Here is a 25,363-nt window from a genome sequence, read left to right on the forward strand (position 1 = left end):
ATGCTGTGGGGATGTTTTTCAGCAGCAGAAACTGGGAGACTAGTCAGGATCGAGGGAAAGAAGAATGCAACAATTTACAGAGACATCCTTTATGAAAACCTGTTTCAGAAAGCTCTGGACCTTAGACTGGGGCAAAGGTTCATCTTCCAACAAGACAACGACCCTAAGCACACAGCCAAGACAACAAAGGAGTTGCTACGGGACAACTCTGTGAATGTCCTTGAGTGGTCCAGCCAGAGCCCAGAACTTGAACCCGATTGAACATCTCTGGAGAGATCTGAAAATGGCTGTGCACCGACACTCCCCATCCAACCTGATGGAGCTTGAGAGGTCTTGCAAAGAAGAATGGGAAAAACTGCCCAAAAATAGCCGTGCCAAGCTTGTAGTATAATACTCAAAAAGACTTGAGGCTGTAATTGGTGCCAAAGGAGCTTCACCAAAGTATTGAGCAAAGGCTGTGAATACTTCTGTATATGGGATTTTTTTCATTTTGTATTTTTAATAAATTTGCAAAGATTTCAAACAAACTTCTTTCACGTTGTCATTATGGAGGATTGTTTGTAGAATTTTGAGGAAAATAATGAATTTAATCCATTTTGGAATACAAAGTGTGGAAAAAGTGAAGCGCTGTGAATACTTTCTGGATGCGCTGTACATTAAAGCGGGAGGTTTCCCAGCCATCACAATACAATGATCACTATAGCCGCCAGCAGTAATCGAACAACAAAAAAAAACAACAAGCTGGTTGTAATGAAATCAATCGATGGATCGACTTCAATGCCACTAACCTGCCCATAGATTGATTGAAACTCAATTGGTTCCTGCTGAACTGGCTGAATTTCAATCTATGGCCGGCTTTAGCCCCCCACTCACACTGGTGTGACTGGTCATGCGATTTGAAAGTTGAAAATCGCATGACAAGTCACACGCTATTGTTCGTGATGGAAGCGGTCAGATTTTGAAAGTAGTCCTTGCACTACTTTTTGCAAGTTCAGGTGTGACTTGCATAGACATCCATGCATGAAGTCGCACAGATGTCTTCCAAGTCGCATTGACATGTGGCTTAGAAACTGTGCAATTTCAAGTGAGGTTGTACGATTTCAAAGCCGCATTCGGTGTGACTGAAGTGTAATGCCGCGTACACACGGTCGGAATTTCTGACAACAAACGTTCAATGGGAGCTAGTTGTCGGAAATTCCAACCGTGTGTAGGCTCCATCGGACATTTGTTGTCGGCGTTTCCGACAACAAAAATTTGAGAGTTGGTTCTCAAATTTTCCGACAACAAAATCCCTTGTTGGAAATTCCGATCGTGTGTACACAATTCCGACGCACAAGATTCCATGCATGCTCGGAATCAAGCAGAAGAGCCGCACTGGCTATTGAACTTCATTTTTCTCGGCTCGTCGTACGTGTTGTACGTCACCGCGATCTTGACGTTCGGAAGTTCCGACAAGATTTGTGTGACCCGTGTGTATGCAAGACAAGTTTGAGCCAACATCTGTTGGAAATAAATCCACGATTTTGTTGTCGGAATGGGCGATCAATGTGCGATGGTGTGTACAGGGCATAAGTGTACATTAATGGTAACATTGTCTTTAGCCATACACAACTCATGTAAAAAAAAAAAAAAAAAAAAACACATCTATAATCTGGACAAATGTGTACTTAAAGAGGAGTTCCACCCAGGGGGTCTAGTAAAAAAAAAAAAAAATTAAAAGTCAGCAGCTACAAATACTGCAGCTGCTGACTTTTAATTGGACACTTACCTGTCCCAGGGTCCAGCGATTCGGGGGATCGAAGCCCCGCTCGTCTCCCCCTCCGTTCAGCGGCGCCGGCATTGCAACTGTGGGCGCCGGGCTGTGGCTTCACAGCCTGGCACCCACTGCGCATGCGCGAGCGGCGCCGTGCGCCGTGATTGGCTGCTCAGTCACCTGGGACCTGTAATGGGTTCCAGATGATTGACAGGAGGGGGGGAGCAGAGCTGAGCCCTTCCTGTGCTGAGGGGGAAGGGATGTCACCAGCCCAGGCAAAGGAAGAGGCAGACTATGAGGGACCGCCTAGCAACAGGCATTTAGAGGTAAGTAAAAAAAAATATCCAAATGTTTTTTTGTATTTTTTTTAGGATTTTTCATGTAGTTTCTTTTTTTTGGGTGGAACCCCACTTTAATAAAGCAGAACACTGGTATCTGTTACCACCGTGACAGCCAATCACAGTGGTCACATGCTTGGGCAGTCCTTCCCACCCCCCCAGATCCAATTAAAGGGATGCCGGAGCTGGGCGGGAAGGGGTTAACAAACATAAAGTAGCACTATTTATGTATACTGTACATAGCAAAGGAACATTGTGTCCAAATACCTTCTGTACTTCAACCTGTGACCCCCTGGAATGTGAAACGATCGAAGTCTACAAAGAATTCAACTGAACATAAAAATGTGTAGGAACAGCCGTCGGCGCTTGCGTCTTTTTTAGGGATCATTCAGACGGATGAAGAGACCCGTCCTCCGTGCTCAGCCCCACTTTTTCCTGCTTCTGCATCCACCTCGGAGCTGCACACAGGAAGCCAATAGAAGTGGATGCAGACGCTGCGGTTGCACGGATACCGTCATGCAGGCGGGACTGGAGGAAAGGATCTGAACACACACTGTCTGCGTTTGGATCGGTGCATCCAATCCTGCCTGCATGTCAAATTTTGACTGTGTCCGTGCAGCTGCAGCTTCTGCGATTTGCTGCCTGCGTGCATTTCCGAGGTGGAGGCAGACGCAGCAGACGGCGGGTCAGCACAGAGGACGGGTCTCAGCGCCCTTCTCAATGAGCTCTAAAAATCTACAAACTCAGACGTCCGATTTTACACATCTGGAGGCTCCCGTTCTTTTTTGGACATTTATTTTAGCATGCAATCGCTGATACAGTGGTGCATTTAATTTTTCTTATTATAGTTTATTAGGTGTTTTTGGCTTTTATAATAAAGCAGAGTCTGGTTGATACTTCAATGTAGGGATCGACCGATTATCGGTGCGGCAGATATTCACTTTTTAAGTATCGTCAAGAAACAGACCGATATTACCGATATTGCTTCAAGGGGTTGTACCGGGGTGATGCGTGCAGCACCCCGGTAGCGTTCTTTAGAGCGGGCGGTCGGCTTTATTGTAATAACAACTGATGAGGCTCAGCAGCCACTCTGCTATTACAAGCAGTGGGAGGGGACACATTTCCCTCCCCCCCACCGCCTTCCGCCGCTCGCCCGGGCTCTCCCGTCCCATCGGGAGGCCTGAGCAACCAGCTGGCACATCCGGCTGAAGACCCAAACAAAGCCGATGCTTCGATCGGCCTCGGATCTAGTAGTCCGGAAGCGAGGTCATGACATCACTTCCCAGGTTACTGGCATCTTAAAGGTGCCAGTTTTATTTATTTATATTATTTATTTCAGGTACTTGTATAGCGCCATCAATTTACGCAGCGCTTTACATATACATTGTACATTCACATCAGTCCCTACCCTCAAGGTGCTGTTTTAAAAAAATAAAAGTATTCAAAGACACATAGCTTGACGCTTTGAATACTTTGAAGTGCAGAGGAGGAGTTTGTGGTCTTATATACCCCCAGATCCCTCCATAAAGAGTACCTGTCACTGCCCATTACTGTCACAAGGGGTGTTTACATTCCTTGTGACAGCAATAACTGATAAAAAAAAAAAAAAAAGTAAAATGACAGTGTAAAAAAATTTTTTTTTTTAAATGTACAAAATATCGGCAGGAGAGGTGGCTGAAATATCAGTATCGTATTCGAAAAAACGATATCGGGCGATCCCTACTTCAATGTTTTGGCCAGTGCCCAAAAAAGTGTAATGTTACTTTACTACTGAACATATAAATGGGTTAAAGTAGTAAAGTAGAACTAGCGATCGTCTATGTTACAGGGCAGCTGTGGGTCTCGGTGACCCCTAACATTTGCCTCTTGTATTTTTAGCTCAGTCCTGGGATCTCTACTGAACAAAATCCTAACCTTCCCATCCCCAGAGTCCTGTTACGGGAAGACGTCTCAGAGCGACACCCGAGTACAACACAGAGCTGTGAATGGAGGAGTGGGGCTGAGCATTAAAAGACTCCAGAGTACTGATTACCACCCATAGGTGTGCAAAGCCTATTTTATTAGGGTGTGCACCCCAAAGCTCAAACACATATGTGTGTGTATTCAGTATGTACTGATGGTGTCAGTAGAGCAGTGCACAATGTCAGTAGGGCAGAGTTTGATGTCAGTGGGGCAGTGGACAATGTCAGTGGTTTTTATTTTTACTATTTTATTTTTTATTATTTTTTAGAATCTTTATTTTTTTTTTATTATTTACAATTTTATTTTTTTAATTAGTTTTTCCAATTTTTTTTTAGGAGCCCCACTGGGGGGCTTTGGTGAAATATCACGGGTCTCAACAGGGGGCATCTACAGCACACAAGGTGATTAGGGTGTGCCCAGGCACACCCTGTGCGCACGCCTATGTTACCACCATACACTGTCACTGCCCCCCCCCCCCCCATAATAAACATGGAGTAAATGGAATATTTGTATTACAAGCAATAATGTTACATAAAAGTACTTAAAAAGTGGATGGAAACCTCAGACATGACAACATGAAAGAAGTTTGTTTGAAATATTTGCAAAATTATTAAAAATGAAATATGAACACAGCATATCCCTCTATAGCAGGGATCTCCAAACTACGGGCCTCCAGCTATTGTGGAACTACACGTCCCATGAGGCATTGTAAAAACTCTGACATTCGCAGATATGACTAGGCATGGTGGGAATTGTAGTTCCTGAACAACTGGAGGGCTTTAGTTTGGAGACCCCTGCAATAAAAAGCACCAAGTGTCATTTCTGTATGCTGCCTCATTCCTCTGTTATTTGCATGAGTCACTTCTAACAAGTTTTCCTGACACCAAGAGAAAAATGGTGACAGGGGAGGGACCTCCAGCTGTTTGACGGCCTCAGCTCTGTTCCCGTTCCTATATTTACTAAAATAATTGCATTTCCATGTACTGTGGAAGACCAGATATAGTGAATGCAGAGTCCTGGGTTTAGTAACACTTTAAGACTTTAGCCCTCTGGGTCATAAGAGTGCAGAACTAAGTGAACTCCTGTGACCCCCCCCCCAGGCCAATAGAGCTTTGGCCCTACTTCTCCTTTAACAAGACCTTAGAGATGAGATCTCCCTGGAAGGCACTGGTGACATTATTAATGAGCCTTCAGCCCGCAGGGATCATCAGCATGAATCCATTAACTCCCAGGAGTCAACTTCATAGGTTAATTAGCAAGATCAGCCGTTGAGGAAATGCATCCAGTAATCAGCCTCCAGGGTCATAATACTGGTTCTATCTATAAATACCGACCCGAGTCCTGATAGAAAGCAACATAAACATAAGACCCAATGAGGGTCAATATCACAGGTGAGAAGGTTCCCCTTTTAGGGGATGGTGGAAGTTATTCACCCGCAGCCACACATTCACTTATTATGGAAAAGATTTTGGACTATTTGGATTGATCAGGACTTTGCATGGGAGTTTTTCTTTCACGTATAATGTTCTTGGGCACTGAGCATTTGTTATATATGTTTGATGATTTTGAATTTGTTTTATGCTATGCTCGGCACACATTCATAAATATTTTTGCAGAACATTTTTATCACATTGTGCTTGAAGCTTTATTTTGACTGATTTGCAAAATTTTCCTGCACACAATTTAGCAAGAAGTATCACCCACAGTCTCTGTACCTTGTACTGCAGTGCAGTCACCGTTTTGTGTAGAGCAGTTCAGCGGCGCCCTCTAGTGGGAGTAATATTGCAGCAGATGTGACTGCTTAACATAACAAAGATCGACAACTACTTAGCTTCATCTAGAGCAGGGGTCTTCAAACTTCACAAAACAAAGGGGCAGTTTACTGTCCTTCAGATTTTAGGGGGCTGCACTGTGGCCAGTGGGGAAAAAAAAAACTCCCCAGTGGAAGTGGACAATGTATCTGTGGCTTTTAGGAGGAGAAATAGTGTCCCATCAATGGTGTCAGTGGGAGGAATAATGACCCATATTTGGTGTCAGTGGGAGGAATAGTGCTCATCATTGGTGTCAGTGGAAGGAATAGTGCCCCATCGTTGGTGTCAGTGGGAGGAATAGTGCCCCATCGTTGGTGTCAGTGGGAGGAATAGTGCCCCCTCGTTGGTGTCAGTGGGAGGAATAGTGCCCCCTCGTTGGTGTCAGTGCAGGGAATAATGCCCCATCGTTGGTGTCAGTGCAGGGAATAATGCCCCATCGTTGGTGTCAGTGGGAGGAATAGTGCCCCATCGTTGGTGTCAGTGGGAGGAATAGTGCCCCATCGTTGGTGTCAGTGGGAGGAATAGTGCCCCATTGTTGGTGTCAGTGGGAGGAATAGTGCCCCACTGTTGGTGTCAGTGGGAGGAATAGTGCCCCATTGTTGATGTCAGTGGGAGGAATAGTGCCCCATTGTTGGTGTCAGTGGGAGGAATAATGCCTCACTTCTGGTGTCCCATATTTGGTGTCAGTAAAAGGAATAGTACCCGATCGTTGGTGTCAGTGGGCTGAATAATGTTTAGTTGCTGGTATCAGTGGGAAGAATAGTGCTCTATCGTTGGTGTCAGTGGGAGGACTAATACCCCACTGCTGGTGTCAGAAGATTGAATGCTGCCCCATCATTATTTGTATTACTGGGAAGGAATAAATGTCCCATTGCTAGTATAAATGGGTGGAATCTTGCAGTATTGATGGTGTCTGTGGGAGGAATAGTGCCCCATTGTTGGTGTCTGTGTAAGGAATAGTGGCCCATCATTGGTGTCAGTGGGAGTATTGAATGGTGCCCCATATCAGATAAAGGAGCATGGGGCCGCATCTTACCCACGGGTCACAGTTTTGAGACCAATGACGTTAAGCAATGAAAACCAAACAGAAGAAATCTCTGTCTGTCAGATCATCACTGCTTTTGAGTCAAGTGGCTTCCTAAGCATTAAAAAGCTGCACCGCACGTGATACTGAACACCTCAATAGTAGGAATAAATATGAACTGAAATTCAGACACAAACTGGCCCTCCACATTGTATTTAGGGATTACCATAAGAAGGCCTAGAGAAGAGAAGGCGAGAGAAGAGAGGGCGAGAGAAGAGGAGGCAAGAGGAGAGGAGAGAAAAGAGGGGGCAAGAAGAGAGGAGAGGAGAGAGGGGGCAAGAGGAGAGGAGAGGAAAGAGGGGGCAAGAGGAGAGGAGAGGAAAGAGGGGGCAAGAGGAGAGGCGAGGAAAGAGGGGGCAAGAGGAGAGAAGAGAGTGCAAGAAAAGAGAAGAGAGGGCAAGAAAAGAGAAGGCAAGAGAAGAGAAGGGAAGAGAAGGCAAGAAAAAAAAAAAAAAAAAAAAAAAAAAAAGGAGGGCAAGAGAAGATTTAAACTGTCGCTCCCCTTTGAGGAAAACTATAGTAAACTCCGCCCACCTCTTCATGACACCACTAACTCCTCCCACCTGTTGATGATGCCACTACTAACTCCGCCCACCTAGTGATGTTAGCTCTCCCCCAAGTAAAAATCAATTTAAAGCCTAATTAAAATTTCAGTTTTAAACAGCTTAATGCATTCCAGATGCATCAAAGTAGAAGTAGAGTAGAAATGCAAGCATGCTGCAGAGGACGTTATCGTATGGAAGCAGTGGTCTCTCTGCAGAAATATGACCAACTGATGAACTCTGCCAGCTATGCCCACGTAGTGATGATGCCACTGCTAACTCCACCCACCCATTGATGTCACTACTAACTCCGCCCACCTATGGATGATGCCACTACTAACTCCACCCCCCTATTGGTGACATCAATACTAACTCCACTCGCCTCTTGATGATGCCACTACTAACTCTGCCCACCCACTGATGACAACACTACTAACTCTGCCCCCTAGTGATGACGATACTGCTAAATCCGCCCGCCCACTGATGACAACATTACTAACTCTGCCCCCCTAGTCTGTATAGAAGCAGTGGTCTCTGGAGAGATCTGACCACAGCCCTGAGTCCAAGCTAGAGCTTTCCAATCAGCAGGGGGCATTAAATTTGGCAAAGCAATTTCAGTACAGGGGAGGCACCTGTACAACAGTGCAAGACCAGTAAGATTTAAAGATTCCAAAAATGTATTTTTTGGCAGCTTGGCGTACCGGACCTAAAATCATCTCAAGAATGAAAACGGCAATGAAAAAAGACATAACTCACCAGAGCTGGTGACCTGAGGGTGAGGTGCAGGGGGCTGAGGAAACATCCCAGGGCCAGAATTTGGTGGGTATTGTCCTCCAGCGGGGTAAAAACCAGGATAGCCACTGCAAGCACAAAACAGAAACATTTGGAATAAGAGGTGAAAATGCATGAAACTTAAAATGTACATAAAGTAAAACTCTCTCTTTTAGTATTGAGTGGAGTAGGGAAGGCTTAGACCCTCTGTCAGGCTTTTATTGCTGTCTGGGGAGATTCGCCCTAATTGGGGTCACCAAGAGAAAAAGTGATGGGAATCCAAAAATATTAGAGTTGTCACCAAGAGAAGAGGGTAACTCATTCAGTATGAACACTAGATGCAATGACAGCTGTCTTAAAATGGAATTCCCTTCATTTGTGGGAGATTTCCTTTCACTTCTTGTTGCATCTCTGGGAGGAGGAACTGAAGGGAAATTTCCTCAACAGGACACAGAAAGCAAAAAAAGCAAATCCTCAGCCTGGATGCCCGCCATGCCCTGGCGACGTCACTTCCGCATTCCAGACTGGTCAGCGTGGAGCTTCCGGTCAAGTTGATACTGCACAGAAGCCTGTGACGGAATTCAACACCCCCACAGCAGAGGGATCGATACCGGAGCCTGCAGAGCGGCATCAGAGCACACCAGGATGTTTTCATCATTGATGGGCATCTCCACCCCATGGACCTGCAAGTTTTACACCTTACACAAAATATACTGAAACCAATTTATTGAGTTGGCACCTCCCCCCTCCTACTTTCATACAGTACTCACTGGCCACACCTACACCCATCCATCCATACAGTACCCACTGGCCCCACCTACCCCGTCTATACAGTACCCACTGGCCCCACCTACCCAGTCTATACAGTACTCACTGGCCACACCTACACCCGTCCATACAGTACTCACTGGCCACACCTACACCCGTCCATACAGTACTCACTGGCCACACCTACACCCGTCCATACAGTACTCACTGGCCACACCTACACCCAGCTATACAGTACTCACTGGCCACACCTACACCCAGCTATACAGTACTCACTGGCCACACCTACACCCGTCCATACAGTACTCACTGGCCACACCTACACCCGTCCATACAGTACCCACTGGCCACACCTACCCCCAGCTATACAGTACTCACTGGCCACCCCTACACCCAGCTATACAGTACTCACTGGCCGCACCTACACCGGTCCATACAGTACTCACTGGCCACACCTACACCCATCCATCCATACAGTACTCACTGGCCACACCTACACCCATCCATCCATACAGTACTCACTGGCCACACCTACCCTGTCTATACAGTACCCACTGGCCACACCTACCCCCAGCTATACAGTACTCACTGGCCACACCTACACCCGTCCATACAGTACTCACTGGCCACACCTACACCCGTCCATACAGTACTCACTGGCCACACCTACCCCCCTCTATACAGTACTCTTTGGCCACACCTACCCCCGTCCATACAGTACTCACTGGCCACACCTACCCCCGTCTATACAGTACTCACTGGCCACACCTACACCCGTCCATACAGTACTCACTGGCCACACCTACACCCGTCCATACAGTACTCACTGGCCACACCTACACCCGTCCATACAGTACTCACTGGCCACACCTACCCCCCTCTATACAGTACTCTTTGGCCACACCTACCCCTGTCCATACAGTACTCACTGGCCACACCTACCCCCGTCTATACAGTACTCACTGGCCACACCTACCCCCGTCTATACAGTACTCACTGGCGACACCTACCCCCGTCTATACAGTACTCACTGGCCACACCTACACCTGTCCATACAGTATTTGTCTTGGTGATTGTTGTCACCAAGAGAGAAAGCGATAGGAATCCAAGATTTGTTTTGGGGGTTGATACAAATTTCAATTCTCACGGACAGCAGCAATTGTCTTACAGCAGACATCGGTGTGTTTTGTGGAGTTCAGCATACACAGAAAGCAATACTATGCATATTACTATACCTGGGGTTGGACGGATGACCAGCTGCAGGATATGGGGGCATAGAACCAGGTATGTATGAGGCTGGAGGAGATAAAGAATGAAAGAATCCTTATTATTTTTAAATCAATACCACAAAACATAAGCTGAAAATTATAAAAAAGTAAATCGTTCCAAAAAAAAATTGACAGAATATACATGTCACAATAAAGGGATTCAAATCCTATCAAAATAGGAGAATACAAATGTGAACATCATAGACATATTCATGAGTATTTTTACTTACTGAATGATGCCAGTACAATTTTGGTAAAAAAAAAACAAAAAAACAAAAAAAAACAAAAAAAAACGTCATCTCCAGACAAAAAATAAAACCCTAATGGTGATCAAATGCCACCAAGAAAAAGCTGTATGTGTGGAAAAAAAAATAACAAAATGTTATTTGGGTACAGTGTTGCATAACCGCGCAATTGCCAGTTAAAGTAGCGCAGTGCTGAATAGCAAAATAAAGCTCTGGTCATGAAGGGGGTAAAACCTTCCGGAGTTGAGGTGGTCAATGGAGTCCTAGATATCAGTAAAATCTAGATGGGGGGCTTCCGCTTCTTCCCCACTCTATACAAAATGACTGGGCATACACATCGAAACAAGAAACAAAAGTATTTACAAAAAAAAAAAAAAAAAAAAAAACAACTCACTGTTAGGGGGTCCCTGTGCTGGATACATGTATGAGGCTGGGTGGGGTTTATTTTTTTATTTATTTTTGTTAGGATGTTTTTTTGCACGATTTTCGCATTTTTATACAGTGTTTTTGAGCTTTGCCTGTTTTTTTTTTCTTTTCATTAGCCAATAGAGAAAACTATCATCTGTTACATCATTTATTGCTAGGTTTTTCAGCTTCTAAATCAGCTTGTATTGCTTTTTTCATTATTGTTATTCATTTATCATAATTTTTTTGTTAGGTTAGAGTTAGGATTAGAGGTTGGGGTTTTTTCTTACTTATTTTTGTTAGGGTGTTACTACTACTAAATGTAAAAAACACACACGAATAAAAACAATCATAAATAAATAATAAATACTATGTAAGGATAAATAAATAATTAACCCCTAACCTTAAAGTGTTTGTTAACACCCCCCCCCCACCCCCCCAAAAAAAAAAAAAATTCTGGTCCTTTAAAGCAGATGAAACAGCACAGTGCTTGTGTTGTGTAATTATGAAGATAGTTGATATTATTGGATAACAAAGTAGAAAATATAATTTTTTCCCCAAATTTTCATGCTTTTTCCATTTATATATATATATAAAAAAAAAAAACCCTAACAGTGATCAAATGCCACCAAGAGAAAGCTGTATTTGTGTGAAAAAAAAAAAATAACAAAATGTCATTTGGGTACAGTGTTGCATAACTGAGCAATTGCCAGTTAAAGTAGCGCAGTGCTGAATAGCAAAATAAAGCTCTGGTCATGAAGGGGGTAAAACCTTCCGGAGTTGAGGTGGTCAATGGAGTGCTAGATATCAGTAAAATCCAGATGGGGGGGGGTTCCGCTTCTTCCCCACTCTAAACAAAATAACTGGCCATACACGTTGACACAACTTAGGAAACAAAAGTATTTACAAAAAAAAAAAAAAAACAACTCACTGTTAGGGGGTCCCTGTGCTGGATACATGTATGGAGCTGGTGCAGATGATCGAGAGAACACTGGAGGCTCCTCACCGAACACAACAATCAGGATCTGGATTAAGCCGAGGAGGTCTGATGGAGGCTGTGGAGAGGAAGGGGCAGTGAGGACTCTATACCATACCGGAGGCTCTCTACTATTCTCATGCAGCTTCCCTGATTACTCCAGCACATTCTCATTCAGTCAGGTCACATGGGTTGATTTCCAGCCAAGTGATCAGTGGATCAAACCACTCTAACAACACTGACCTGGATTTAGGCTGCATTCACACCTGAGCGTAGCGTCCGAGTGTTTTTTTTGGGGGCGCTTTTATGCACGATTTTCGCATTTTTATACAGCGTTTTTGAGCTTTGCTGTTTTTTTTCCTTATTTTTTATTAGCCAATAGAGAAAACTATCATATGTTCCATTATTTGTTGCTAGGTTTTTCTGCTTAATTATCTTCAGCTTTTATTGTATTTTTCATTATTATTCTTAATTTATTATCATTTTTTTGTTAGGTTAGAGTTAGGATTTGGTTGGGGTTTTTTCTTAATTATTTTTGTTAGGGTGTTACTACTACTAAATGTAAAATAAATACACAAATAAAAAACACTCATAAATAAATACTATGTAAGGATAAATAAATAATTAACCCCTAACCTTAAAGTGTTTGTTAACTCCAAAAAAAAAAAATAGGATTTTCTGGTCCCTTAAAGCAAATTTAACCTCCCTGGCGGTATGATTATTTCGGATTTTAGGTGCTGAAAGCGGTACAATTATTTTGCATGGAAATTTGGCGTTTTATATTGTAGGTCTGTAAATCTTAACAATAACACACTTAAATCTGTCCAAACCAGAGTCTAGTAGATATCCCGGGTATGATAAAGTTTGAAACACAAAAACATAAATTATAATATAATAAATAAAAATAAATAATTAAAAAAAAAAAAAAAAAAAAATAGTAATAAAATAAATTTCCCCAGAATTCACTATCGCTCAATTCTGCAAGTGTTCTAATTTACTATCGCTGTTTTCTAGCTGGTCTAAAGCCACTTTTGACATAAAGGGACACTTTTTGGTTGCTATGGACAATCTCCAGTTTCCAGGCAGAAAGAACAGTATATATCATATAAAACTGCACGCAGGGCACTGGACAAAGCACTGGGGACAAAAGGGATGTGAAAGCATTTCATACAGTACTGTAATCTGTAAGATTACAGTACTGTATGTGTTATGATTTTTACTATTTTTTGAATTTGCCGCCAGGCTCCGCCCCTGTGCGTCGCGCCGCTCGCAGGGAGCGGAGCCTGGCACGGAGAGGCTTCGGAGGAGGACGGAGCCCTCGGACACTGCGGGTGACATCGCAGGATCCCGGGGACAAGGTAAGTAACGCCGCCCCAGGATCCTGCAATGCGATCCCGAGTGTGGCTCGGGGTTACCGCTAATGGTACTGAATTTTAACCCCGAGCCACACTCGGGAATACCGCCAGGGAGGTTAACAGCACAGTGCTTGTGTAATCTGCACCCCTCTAAACTGTAAAAAAAATGAAATAAAAAAAAAAAAAAAAAAGATTTTTGTGGTCAGTATAGAGAAGGGGATACGGGAACCTACCACTTCCTGTATTCCCTTCTCTATACTGACCACAAAAATCAGGGCTGCTGAGCCCTGACCGCTGTGGTCAGAGTGCATCCCTCCGTCATACGCAGCCTGCTCTCAGCTCTCCTCTCTCCCCCTCATCCCCTCCTCTCTGCCTGTCACATCTGTGTCTGTGTGTCTCCGTCTCTGCCCCCCGCCGCTAATAGTAAAATAAAAAATTCTAAACGGTCCCTGTCAGCCCCTCTCTTATAGCCTGGCATTGCACGCTGCATTAGTCTTTTATAAAAACGAGCGTTGTAAATACTGATTTAGCGTGGTCTTCAGGCCAGTCACGTGACTCTCGGTCGGTTTCCAGGGCCACTGCAGGAGAGGCTGAGCGGCCATGTGATCTCCCCGGCTGACGTCAGAGGGAGATCTCGGCCCCTCCTATAGAAGCCATATATCGGACGTATACAGCGGCTGAGAGTCATGTGACCAGCCTGAAGATTGTTCTAAATCAATATTTACAACGCTTGTTTTTTTATAAAAGACTAATGCAGTGTGTTATGCCAGGCTTGAATAGAGGGTCTGGCAGTGTTTGTGTTATATGGGTTAACAAAACTTAACAAAATAAATAAATAAATAAATATATATATATATATATATATATATATATATATATATATATATATATAAAAAATAATAATACTTATTATTATAAATAACAATAATAATAATAATAATGTTTTTTGGGGTTAACAAAACTTGTAAAATAAATATATATATATATTTTTTTTTTTACAAGTTTTGTTAACCCCCAAAAAATTATTATTATTATTTATAATAAGTATTATTTATTTTGTGTTTAGCTATTTATTATCATTTTATATTAATTATATATATATATATATATATATATATATATATATATATATATAATGATAATAAATAGCTAAACACAAAATAAATAATACTTATTATTATAAATAATAATAATGTTTTTTTGTTCAGGTTTGGGTGTTTATTATATCATTCATAAAAATAATAATTTATTTAATATATTTTTTTTTAAAGGTTAGGGGTTATTTATTATTATGTAATATTCATTTATTTTATTTATGATGATTTTTAGTTATATGTGCATTCATTTTACATTTATTTTTTTCTGCATATTTTATTACTATTTTCTTTTAAATTTTTGCATTTGAACAGAAAATTGTGCAAACGAGCATGAAAACGCGCAAGGCGCGCATTTCCGTTTAATTATGGAAATAAAAACGTGCCAAAATGCGCAAATTTGACCTACAAAAAAAAAGCTCAAGAACTTTTTCAAGCTTCAGGCGACTTATAGTGGAGGTGTGAACCATCTCCATAGAGAATAATTGATTTTCTTCTCTCCTCCGGCATTTTGAAGGTGTGAATGGGGCCTCAGTGACCTCACCGACTTACCCCTCCAGTACTTACATGCTTCCACTCATGCAGATATGGGAGGTAGATCTTGCCATTGGCATCCACGTGCTTCCCGGTTTTGATGGTCATCGTGCTGGTGGGTTTCACAAAGCAGATGGGAGGGTTGTAGGGGTAGGTGTCCAGCAGCCACAGGCATATTGGAATATTGTATGTGTTACCTAAAAATAAAACAAATTTAGTTACAAATGTTTCCTGAGAAGGAATTTCCGATTGTTCAGACTGTCTGCCAAAGTTAGTAAATTAAAGAAAAGTTCTAGTGTAAAAAAATCTTCTCTATTAGCTAAACATTTACACCTCTAAATGTGACCCAGTAACAATTATTGCCTCTGCAAAAGACAGCTCTGTGTAAGGCTCACTTTACAAAGCCGCAACCTGTAAGTCGGGCGACTTTTCCAGGTGTCTTTGGCGTGCCTTTTTGAGCAACTTCAGGGATTGACTGGGTAGTCTTCCTGTAATGTCAGATCCAAATCACATCAATTAAGATGAGGATCCGTCTTGGAGGTGACTTCCATTAAAGTCTATGGGCACAAGTCAGATAGAAGTCGCCTTGAAGTAGTACAGGAATCTTTCCTAAAGACGGAGCGACTTCATTAGTGCCAATTACAACTCTCATTGACTAAAATGGGATTTCACATGTCACGTGACTTGGGGTCTTACAAATCGGATCCCAAGTCACTGCAGTGTGAACCGAGCCTAACGGTTCTGCACAGAGCAGCCCCCATCCGCCTCTTCTCGGGTCCCCCGTTGGCCCTCCTGGCCCCTCCCCCTTGTTGAGTGTCCCCCAGAGCAAGGGGCTTTCTCTGGGGACACTCGTGCGTACTCGCTCCTGAGACGCCTCTTTGTGTCCATAAGGTCTTGTTCACACCTGAGCGATTTGCTGCTTGTAGCACTAAAAGGCTCGACAAGCCAAATCGTCTTCATTTCAATGGCACCTGTTCACATCTGAGTGGTCTGTTGCTTGGAGCAAAACGCATGTCGCTCAAAAAAGTACACAAGCTTCTTACTGGTAGATTGGAGGCAGATTTGGCCACATATACTTCAATAGAAACGCCTGAAAATGTGCGACGTGATCGCTATACGAGCGTTTTGTCACGATTTTTCTGCTCAAACTGCAGGTCTCCACCTTTAATCTCCACCTTAATGCTTTCTATTGGCTAAACAAAAACGCCTGAAGCTGTAGAACGCTTGTAATATGCTTCTAAAAGCACTCAAAAGTATTTTTATACTCTCTGGTATTAAGGCTCGGTTCACACTGATGCGATGCGGGAACCACAGCGATTCCTGTGCAGGTTCCCGCACTGCATCAGAATCGCAGGCAGTTCGCACTGCGTTTTGCGAACCGCTGCGGATGTCAAATGTGGAATCAGATCGCATGGATCTGAACACCCATGCGACCCAATTCCAGTGCAAACAATTAAAAAAAAGGTTCCTGCACCATTTTGGCACGAATGGGATTTTAGTTATGCAAACTGTATGGCTGAATTGACATCGCACAGACATCGCATGTGATGTGCACAGGAATTCGGCGCAAATCACCTACGATGTCTGCAATGGCACCAGCCTGAAGCAGTGTCAAAGTCAGATCAAAGTAGTGCAGGGAACTTTTCTGAAGTCACAGTGACTACAGTAGTGTCAATTGAAACAGCTCTCAGAGATATATTGCATTTCACATGTTCTGCGACTTTGGGTCTCGAAATCGGATCCTAAGTTGCAGAAGTGTGAATCGAGCCTAAGACACAGCCCTGTCGCCCACTTCCTCCTCACTGCCTGCGATTGACAGCAATCAATAGCGCCTGCTGCTATGTCTCAGCCAATGAGGGAGAGACTCGGAAGAGCCGCAGCTCTCCTGCACATCACTGGATTGAGTTTAGCTCAAGTATTGGGGGGGGGGGGCTCCACACTGAAGTTTTTCAGGCTTTAGAATCACTTTAAAACCCTGTGTGATCGCATCATTCAGCTCACCCCTGGTGCTGGAGGCCACAGGCACAAAAATAGAGAGGCTTAGTACTACCTACAGCCGTGGCCAAAAGTTTTGAGAACGGCACAAATATTCATTTTCACAAAGTCTGCTGCTTCAGTGTTTTTAGATCTTTTTGTCAGATGTTACTATGGGATACTGAAGTATAATTACAAGCATTTCATCAGTGTCAAAGGCTTTTATTGACAATTACATGAAGTTGCACCCTTCTTTTCTTTTTGAAGACCTCTCCAATTCTCCCCGGCATTCTGTCATCAACTTCTGGGCCACATCCTGACTGATGGTCGCTCTCATTCTTGCATAATCAATGCTTGGAGTTTGTTAGAATTTGTGGGGGTTTTTTTGTTCACCCGCCTCTTGAGGATTGACCACAATTAAGGTTTGGGGAGTTTCCTGGCCGTTGGACCCAAAATTTCCATGTTTTGCTCCCCAAGCCACTTAGTTATCACTTTTTTCTTATGGCAAGGTGCTCCATCATGCTGGAAAAGGCATTGTTCCTCACCGAACTCTTCTTGGATGGTTGGGAGAAGTTGCTCTCGGAGGATGTTTTTGTTTCATTCTTTATTCATGGCTGTGTTCTTAGGCAGAATTGTGAGTGAGCCACTCCCTTGGATGAGAAGGAACCCCACACATGAATGATCTCAGGAGGCTTTAATGTTGGCATGACACAGGACTGATTGGAACGCTCACCTTTTCTTCTCTGGATGTCTCAAACAATCGGAAAGGGGGTTCATCCGAGAAAATTACTTTCCCCCAGTCCTCAGCAGACCAATCCCCTTAACTTTGGCAGAATATCAGTCTGTCCCTGATGTTTTTCCTGGAGAGAAGTGGCTTCTTTACTGCCCTTCTTGACAACAGGCCTTCCTCCAAAAGTCTTCTCCTCACCGTGTGTGTAGATGTCCTCACACCTGCCTGCTGCCATTCCTGAACAAGCTCTGCACTGGTGGTGCCCCGATCCGCAGCTGAATCCACTGTAGGAGACGGTCCTGGCACTTGCTGAACTTTCTTGGGCTCCCTGAAGCCTTCTTCACAAATGCCGTGGAAAGATTTTTTGGGGGAATTAAGTTCATTTTCATGGCAAAGAGGGACTTACAATTAATTGCAATTCATCTGATCACTCTTCATAACATTCTGGAGTATATGCAAATTTCCATCATAACAACTGAGGCAGCAGACTTTGTGACAAATTAATATTTGTGTCATTCTCAAAACCTTTGGCCCCGGCTGTACATGTGGTTTCATTGGGATTTCAGTACAGCAGAGGCACCGTGTTGTCAGTTCCTTAGACTTAGAAGAGGAAGTGAGTTCCGGGTGTGAGCTCTTGTGGCTGCTGGAATGCCAACAGTTCTGCAAAGAGTCACCTGACTATACAGAAAATGAAGCACAAACAGTATTTAGGCCTAAATATAGTGGAATTTAACAGAGGTAACATATTTGTGTAAGCATTTAAACCCTTTAAAGCTAAAATTAATATTTGTTTTCGATTATACTTTAAGGCAGCCTATAATTTGGGCTGGCAGCACACTTTAAAGGGGTTGTAAAGTCTTGAGGTTTTGCACCTTAATGCATAGAAAAACCTTTTGTGGTGCAGCTCCCCCCCAGAGCCCCCCCTTTTACTTACCTGAACCCAATCTTTCCAGCGACGAGAACGAGCCCACCAGCTCCAGCCATTGTCTCTGGCCTTTATTGGATAGATTGATAGCAGCAGGAGCCATTGGCTCCCGCTGCTGTCATTCAAATCCAGTGACACAGGAGCCGGGGGGGTGGGGCCGAGTCCTGCTGTCTGTGTCAATTTATGCAGCAGGACTTAGGAGCGTGCCCGTACGAGTACCCCAATGGAAAGCGGCTCTCCCTAGGGGCACTGGATGCGTGGAGGGAGCGCCGCGGGGGGGACCACAGAAGAGGAGAATCGGGGTCACTCTGTGCAAAACCCTTGCACTGAGGAGGTAAGTATAACATGTTTGTTATACAAAAAAAAAAAAAAGTTATGATCTTTAACTGCTTGCCGACCGGCTCACACCGATATACGTCAACAGAAGGGCACATACAGGCATATTAACGTACCTGTACGTTGCCCTTTAAGAAGCGGCTTGTGGGCGCGTGCGTGCTGCCGGCGACGCGTGTCTGCCGCGAGCTCAGAGAGTGTGATCGCGGGTCCCACGGATCCAATGTACGCGGGGATACCCGTGATCACGGAGAGGAAGAATGGGAAAATGCTGATGTAAACAAGCATCTCCCCGTTCTGCCTAGTGACAGGACACTGATCACAGCTCCCTGTAATCGGGAGCGGTGATCAGTGACGTGTCACACATAACCCCTCCCCCCTCACAGTTAGAATCACTCCCTAGGACACACTTAACCCCTACAGCGCCCCCTAGTGGTTAACCCCTTCACTGCCAGTCACATTTACACAGTAGTCAAAGCATTTTTAATCGCACTGATCGCTGTATAAATGTGAATGGTCCCAAAATAGCACCAAAAGTGTCCGATCTGTCTGCCATAATGTCGCAGTCACGATAAAAAAAAAAAAAAAAAACGCTGATCGCCACCATTACTAGTAAAAAAAAATTATTAATAAAAATGCCATAAAACTATCCCCTATTTTGTAGACGCTATAACTTTTGCGCAAACCAATCAAATGCTTATTGCGATTTTTTTTACCAAAAATATGTAGAAGAATACGGATCGGCCTAAACTGAGGAAAAAAAAAGTTTAATATATTTTTTGGGGATATTTATTATAGCAAAAAGTAAACAATAATGCATTTTTTTAAAAATTGTCGCTCTTTTTTTTGTTTATAGCGCAAAAATAAAAACCGCAGAGGTGATCAAATACCACCAAAAGAAAGCTCTATTTGTGGAGAAAAAAAGGACGTCAATTTTGTTTGGGAGCCACGTTGCACGTCCGCGCAATTGTCAGTTAAAGCGACGCAGTGCCGAATCGCAAAAAGTGAGGAAGGGGGGGTCAGGAAGGGGGTAAATTCTTCAGGGGCTGAAGTGGTTAAATAAAATACACGGCACTTACCTTTGTATGGGACAGGAATGGTCCCAGCGAGGCTCAGCAGTTCTCTGGAGGTGCCATCATTAAACACTGCAAGACAAAAAAAACAGAAAATAAATTACATGAAGATCTGCTTTACTTTGGACTTAAGGATAAAAATACAAATGTTTTCTACATTTTCAGCTTCCCATGTATCCAGGACATGGTATATCCAGCAGAAGTTAATCGCATTCAGCTGGACTTGTTCTGTAATGTTGAAGATGTTTTATAGCTTCTCCAAGTTACTTCTTCAGTTCTAATGAGTGTCAAGAAGATCCCCCAACATTTACTTCCACATTGGTGATACCTGGTTTTGACAGGTACCTACTCCCACTTCTGGTACAGTTCGCCACGGCATACTGCAATGTGTTTCAGGGGCCCTCTTTGTCAAGCAGCCCCAAACAGGATAGTTTACACATGGACCTAAGGACACGCTACAGACTGTGAGGAGCGCTGTGTAAGCAATGCACATGGAGTGTACACATATACACTATATTACCAAAAGTATTGGGACGCCTGCCTTTACACGCACATGAACTTTAATGGCATCCCAGGCTTAGTCCGTAGGGTTCAATATTGAGTTGGCCCACCCTTTGCAGTTATAACAGCTTCAACTCTTCTGGGAAGGCTGTCCACAAGGTTTAGGAGTGTGTCTATGGGAATATTTGACCATTCTTCCAGAAGAGCATTTGTGAGGTCAGGCACTGATGTTGGATGAGAAGGCCTGGCTCGCAGTCTACACTCTAATTCATCCCAAAGGTGTTCTATCAGATTGAGGTCAGGACTCTGTGCAGGCCAGTCAAGTTCCTCCACCCCAAACTCGCTCATCCATGTCTTTATGGACCTTGCTTTGTGCACTGGTGCGCAGTCATGTTGGAACAGGAAGGGACCGTCCCCAAACTGTTCCCATAAAGTTGGGAGCATGAAATTGTCCAAAATGTCTTGGTATGCTGACGCCTTAAGAATTCCCTTCACTGGAACTAAGGGGCCAGGCCCAACCCCTAAAAATCAACCCCCACACCATAATCCCCCCTCCACCAAATGCACAAAGCAAGGTCCATAAAGACATGGATGAGCGAGTTTGGGGTGGAGGAACTCGACTGGCCTGCACAGAGTCCTGACCTCAACCCGATAGAACACCTTTGGGATGAATTAGAGCGAGAGACTGCGAGCCAGGCCTTCTCGTCCAACATCAGTGCCTGACCTCACAAATGCTCTTCTGGAAGAATGATCAAACATTCCCATAGACACACCCCTAAACCTTGTGGACGGCCTTCCCAGAAGAGTTGAAACTGTTATAGCTGCAAAGGGTGGGCCAACTCAATATTGAACCCTACGGACTAACACTAGGATGCCAATAAAGTTCATGTGTGTGTGTATTGATTATAAGTGGTGGATAATGACATGTGCGTTAACATGTTTTAATAATTCTCCTTGTTAGTATAATACTACAAATATGCAAATAATTCTATGCATAATGTGAGATCGGATGCAACATCTTTGGAATGTGTGCCCTGCTCTTGTACGGTGCCAACTGTTTTGGTTGCATGTTTAATAAAAACAAAAAAGTTTTCAATAAAAATTTTTTTGAAAAAAAAAAAAATAAATCAATCTGTGTGTGTGTGTAAAGGCAGGTGTCCCAATACTTTTGGTAATACAGTGTGATTGTATCAGTTTGTTGAGTTTATTTGGATGAAAAATGCCGATTTCAAAAGCGATCGTATGATAATCGGATCATTAGTACTGAGCTTTTCGAGAGCCGATCACAACAGTTCATCCGATTTTATCTGATCGGACAAACATGAAAAATGCGATACCAGATCGTACGATTTTCGTTTAATCGGTACAGTTGTCGTCTGAAAATACTGGGGATGCACCCATACCATTTTTTTTTACAATGAGTACCGATACTTTTTTTTTTAGTACTCGCCGATACCAATTACCGATACCTACCGCAACGGTTTTGTTTTAACTTCAGCTGTCAGCAATGGTACAAAGCATTGAAAAGTTATTTACAAATTAAATAAATAGATTTTTTTTTTTTAATTTTGGCCTTTTTCAATGTGAAATGTGTAAATATATGTTAATATATATGTGTAAAATATTCACTAACAAAAACAAAGTTTTAATTGATTACAAAATAGACGTGAACAAAAGAAAAAAAGCAGGAAAATAATAATTAAATGGAGGAGAATAAGGAGTTAAACCGGAGGTCCGCCGATATCTTTTTTTTTTTTTTTTTTTTTAAAGTCAGCAGCTACAAATACTGTAGCTGCTGACTTTTAAAATAAGGACACTTACCTGTCCAGGGCGCCCGCGATGTCGGCACCCCGAAGCCGATCTGTCGCTCGGCTGTTGGGTGCTGCCGTCGCCATCTATTGTAAGGGAATCAGGAAATGAAGCCTCGCGGCTTCACTTCCCGGTTCCCTACTGCGCATGCGCGAGTCACGCTGTGCAATCCGGATTGTCCCTGCTGTCTCTTGGACCCGTGTGTGTCCCAGTAGACAGCGGGTGGGGTGGGGGAAGAGGCGTAGACTCCCGCGGGAGTCTATGCCCGGAAGTGGGCGCAAATACCTGTATTATACAGGTATCTGCACCCCCCTGCCCCTGAAAGGTGCCAAATGTGACACCGGAGGGGGGGGGAGGGTTTCGAAAAGCGGAGGCTCAATTTTTGTGTGAACCTCTGCTTTAATTAAGGCTGATTAGAGTAAATGAAGGGTTAAACAGAGTAAAATTTGTTCATCCCTTTGATCTGCAGATGAAGAAACAGAAAGATACAAAATGAAACAATGTTTCTTTTTATTTTAGTGTTGAGCAATGCTGTTAATAAACATTGCCAGTTGCTTTTTTTTTTTTTTTTTTTTTTGATAGCTCCAATTACCGGACTTCTTTAAAGTGGAGGTCCACCCTAAAAAAGGAAATGGCATTAAAATTCATTAAAAAAAAAAAAAAAACAACATTTGAAAAAAAAAAATTTTTTTTAACTTACCTGAAACCCCTGTTGCTAGGCAGTCTTCCTAATCTGCCTCTTCCTATTCCGCGGCGCTTCCTCCTCCTAAGGTGAGTGGCCCCGTTGCCTTCTGAGAACTGTGTGTGTCCCAGGAAACAATGGGCAGTAGGCTCCACTGCCTGTTCCCCTTAGTTAGGATTGAGGCGCCGCCGGCAGATCCGATGGACGGATCGGCCTTGGGGGGGGGGCTCGCTGGACAGGTAAGTGTCCTTATTAAAAGTCAGCAGCTACAGTGTTTGTAGCTGCTGACATAAAAAAAAAAAAAAAAAAAAAAAAAAAAAACGGCCGGAACCCCCCTTTAACATTTTAGCTGTCAACAGGGGAGACCCCACTGAAAAGCTCAAAGAACCGAGCCTGAAAGTATCGGTTTCAGGTATCGGTGCATTTGCAGGAGTACTGATACTTGTGCAAATACTTGGTGTCGGCACCGATACCGATACTATCGGTGCAACCCTAGAAAACACAATACAAATACACCACAACACATGACATCACTTCCGATTTTTTATTCTGTCGTACGAGAATTTTCGTAACCTCTCCATTTTCGATATGCGACTAGCATGCGAACGAAAACTGGTCGATCTGTCGTCCGATTTTTGGATCGTTGTGTACGGGCTATAAATCATATCATTCGGATTGTAAAACAAAAAAAAAAAAAAAGCCAAGTAAAACTTTTTCAATAAATTTAAAAACTTGATTTGTTCATTTATAAAACTGTTTTTTTTTTTTTTTTTTTTTCGGCCGGCGAATATTTGATGTGGCCCTCATACCAAAGAGTTTGGAGAGCCGTATTCTAGAGTCTTCTCTCACTAAATTGTGATCATTTCTTCCTATGCGCCAATGTGTAGACAGGGCCATGAAATGATGAAAGCTCCATACACTGTACATATCATAGGACAGGACAAACCTCCCCGTGTGCTGGAGCAATACGTCAATTATTACACAACTAAACGAATGAGAAGTCACAAGGTAGCCAAGTGTATGCTAAATGATCGACGTCAGTGAATAGGATACAGTGACTGCTCTGTTCTCTCATAGAACAGGTTTTCCCAGCTTGTCCCCCTCCTCCTCCTCCTCCTCCTCGGTCATTGTGCCGACATCTGCTACTATGGCAGGAGAGATCACCTTACACACCAATGTCATTTTATACCGTTCCCATCAGATTTGCTTTTGATGGGATGTTCCTGTTTAAAAAAGAAAGTCTTACATTTTAGGCCGACTTTCAGGTACCACAATGGAAGTGACATATAAAGCACCCCTGATCATAAATGGTGAATAAAAGTTTAATATAGGGCTGGGAGATTTTCTTAAAAAAAAAAACTCAATTCACGATTCGAATCGAGTTTTGGTTTTTTTTGGACACCGTGCCGGTCCTGAGGAGCTGCAGGCATGAGTTTTTAGGCGAGGCCGCGGCTTCGGCCTAGTCCACGACCACCAGGAAAGCCACCCTGTAGCAGTAAAACTGCTATGAGGTGGACGTTAAGTGGTTAATGAATTAACTATCAAGCCCCCAACAAAAAGATGGCACGAAGAACACATAGTGTGTCACAGTAGTATCCTCTACCCCTCTTCACCTCCCCAGTAGTGTCCTCTGCCCCCCTTCACCCCCCCCAATAGTGTCCTCTGCCCCCCTTCACCCCCCCAATAGTGTCCTCTGCCCCCCTTCACCCCCCCAATAGTGTCCTCTGCCCCCCTTCATCCCCCCAATAGTGTCCTCTGCCCCCCTTCACCCCCCCAGTAGTGTCCTCTGCCCCCCTTCACCCCCCCCAGTAGTGTCCTCTGCCCCCCTTCACCCCCCCAGTAGTGTCCTCTGCCCCCCTTCACCCCCCCAGTAGTGTCCTCTGCCCCCCTTCACCCCCCCCAATAGTGTCCTCTGCCCCCCTTCACCCCCCTAGTAGTGTCCTTTGCCCCCCTTCACCCCCCTAGTAGTGTCCTTTGCCCCCCTTCACCCCCCCAATAGTGTCCTCTGCCCCCCTTCACCCCCCCAGTAGTGTCCTCTGCCCCCCTTCACCCCTCCAATAGTGTCCTCTGCCCCCCTTCACCCCCCCAATAGTGTCCTCTGCCCCCTTCACCCCCCCAGTAGTGTCCTCTGCCCCCCTTCACCCCCCCAGTAGTGTCCTTTGCCCCCTTCACCCCCCAATGGTGTCCTCTGCCCCCCTTCACCCCCCCAGTAGTGTCCTCTGCCCCCCTTCATCCCCCCAATAGTGTCCTCTGCCCCCCTTCACCCCCCCAGTAGTGTCCTCTGCCCCCCTTCACCCCCCCAGTAGTGTCATCTGCCCCCCTTCATCCCCCCAATAGTGTCCTCTGCCCCCCTTCACCCCCCCCAGTAGTGTCCTCTGCCCCCCTTCACCCCCCCAGTAGTGTCATCTGCCCCCCTTCACCCCCCAATAG

The 25,363-nt window shown here is 44.0% G+C and overlaps 1 protein-coding gene across 1 annotated transcript in view; it reads right to left on the bottom strand.

Moving 5' to 3' along the window:
* Positions 1–25,363, bottom strand: part of TSG101 (tumor susceptibility 101) — a 62,829-nt gene that overhangs the window by 19,224 nt on the left and 18,242 nt on the right. The window contains exons 3-7 of the mRNA XM_073604118.1: positions 19,948–20,013; positions 14,940–15,103; positions 11,879–12,002; positions 10,265–10,325; positions 8,247–8,350 (exon numbers count right to left, since the gene is read on the bottom strand). Coding sequence (XP_073460219.1) covers positions 8,247–8,350; positions 10,265–10,325; positions 11,879–12,002; positions 14,940–15,103; positions 19,948–20,013 — 519 coding nt within the window. The remainder of the gene's footprint in view (positions 1–8,246; positions 8,351–10,264; positions 10,326–11,878; positions 12,003–14,939; positions 15,104–19,947; positions 20,014–25,363) is intronic.

Source organism: Aquarana catesbeiana, linkage group LG11, assembly GCF_042186555.1.
Source record: "Aquarana catesbeiana isolate 2022-GZ linkage group LG11, ASM4218655v1, whole genome shotgun sequence".
Taxonomy (NCBI): domain Eukaryota; kingdom Metazoa; phylum Chordata; class Amphibia; order Anura; family Ranidae; genus Aquarana; species Aquarana catesbeiana.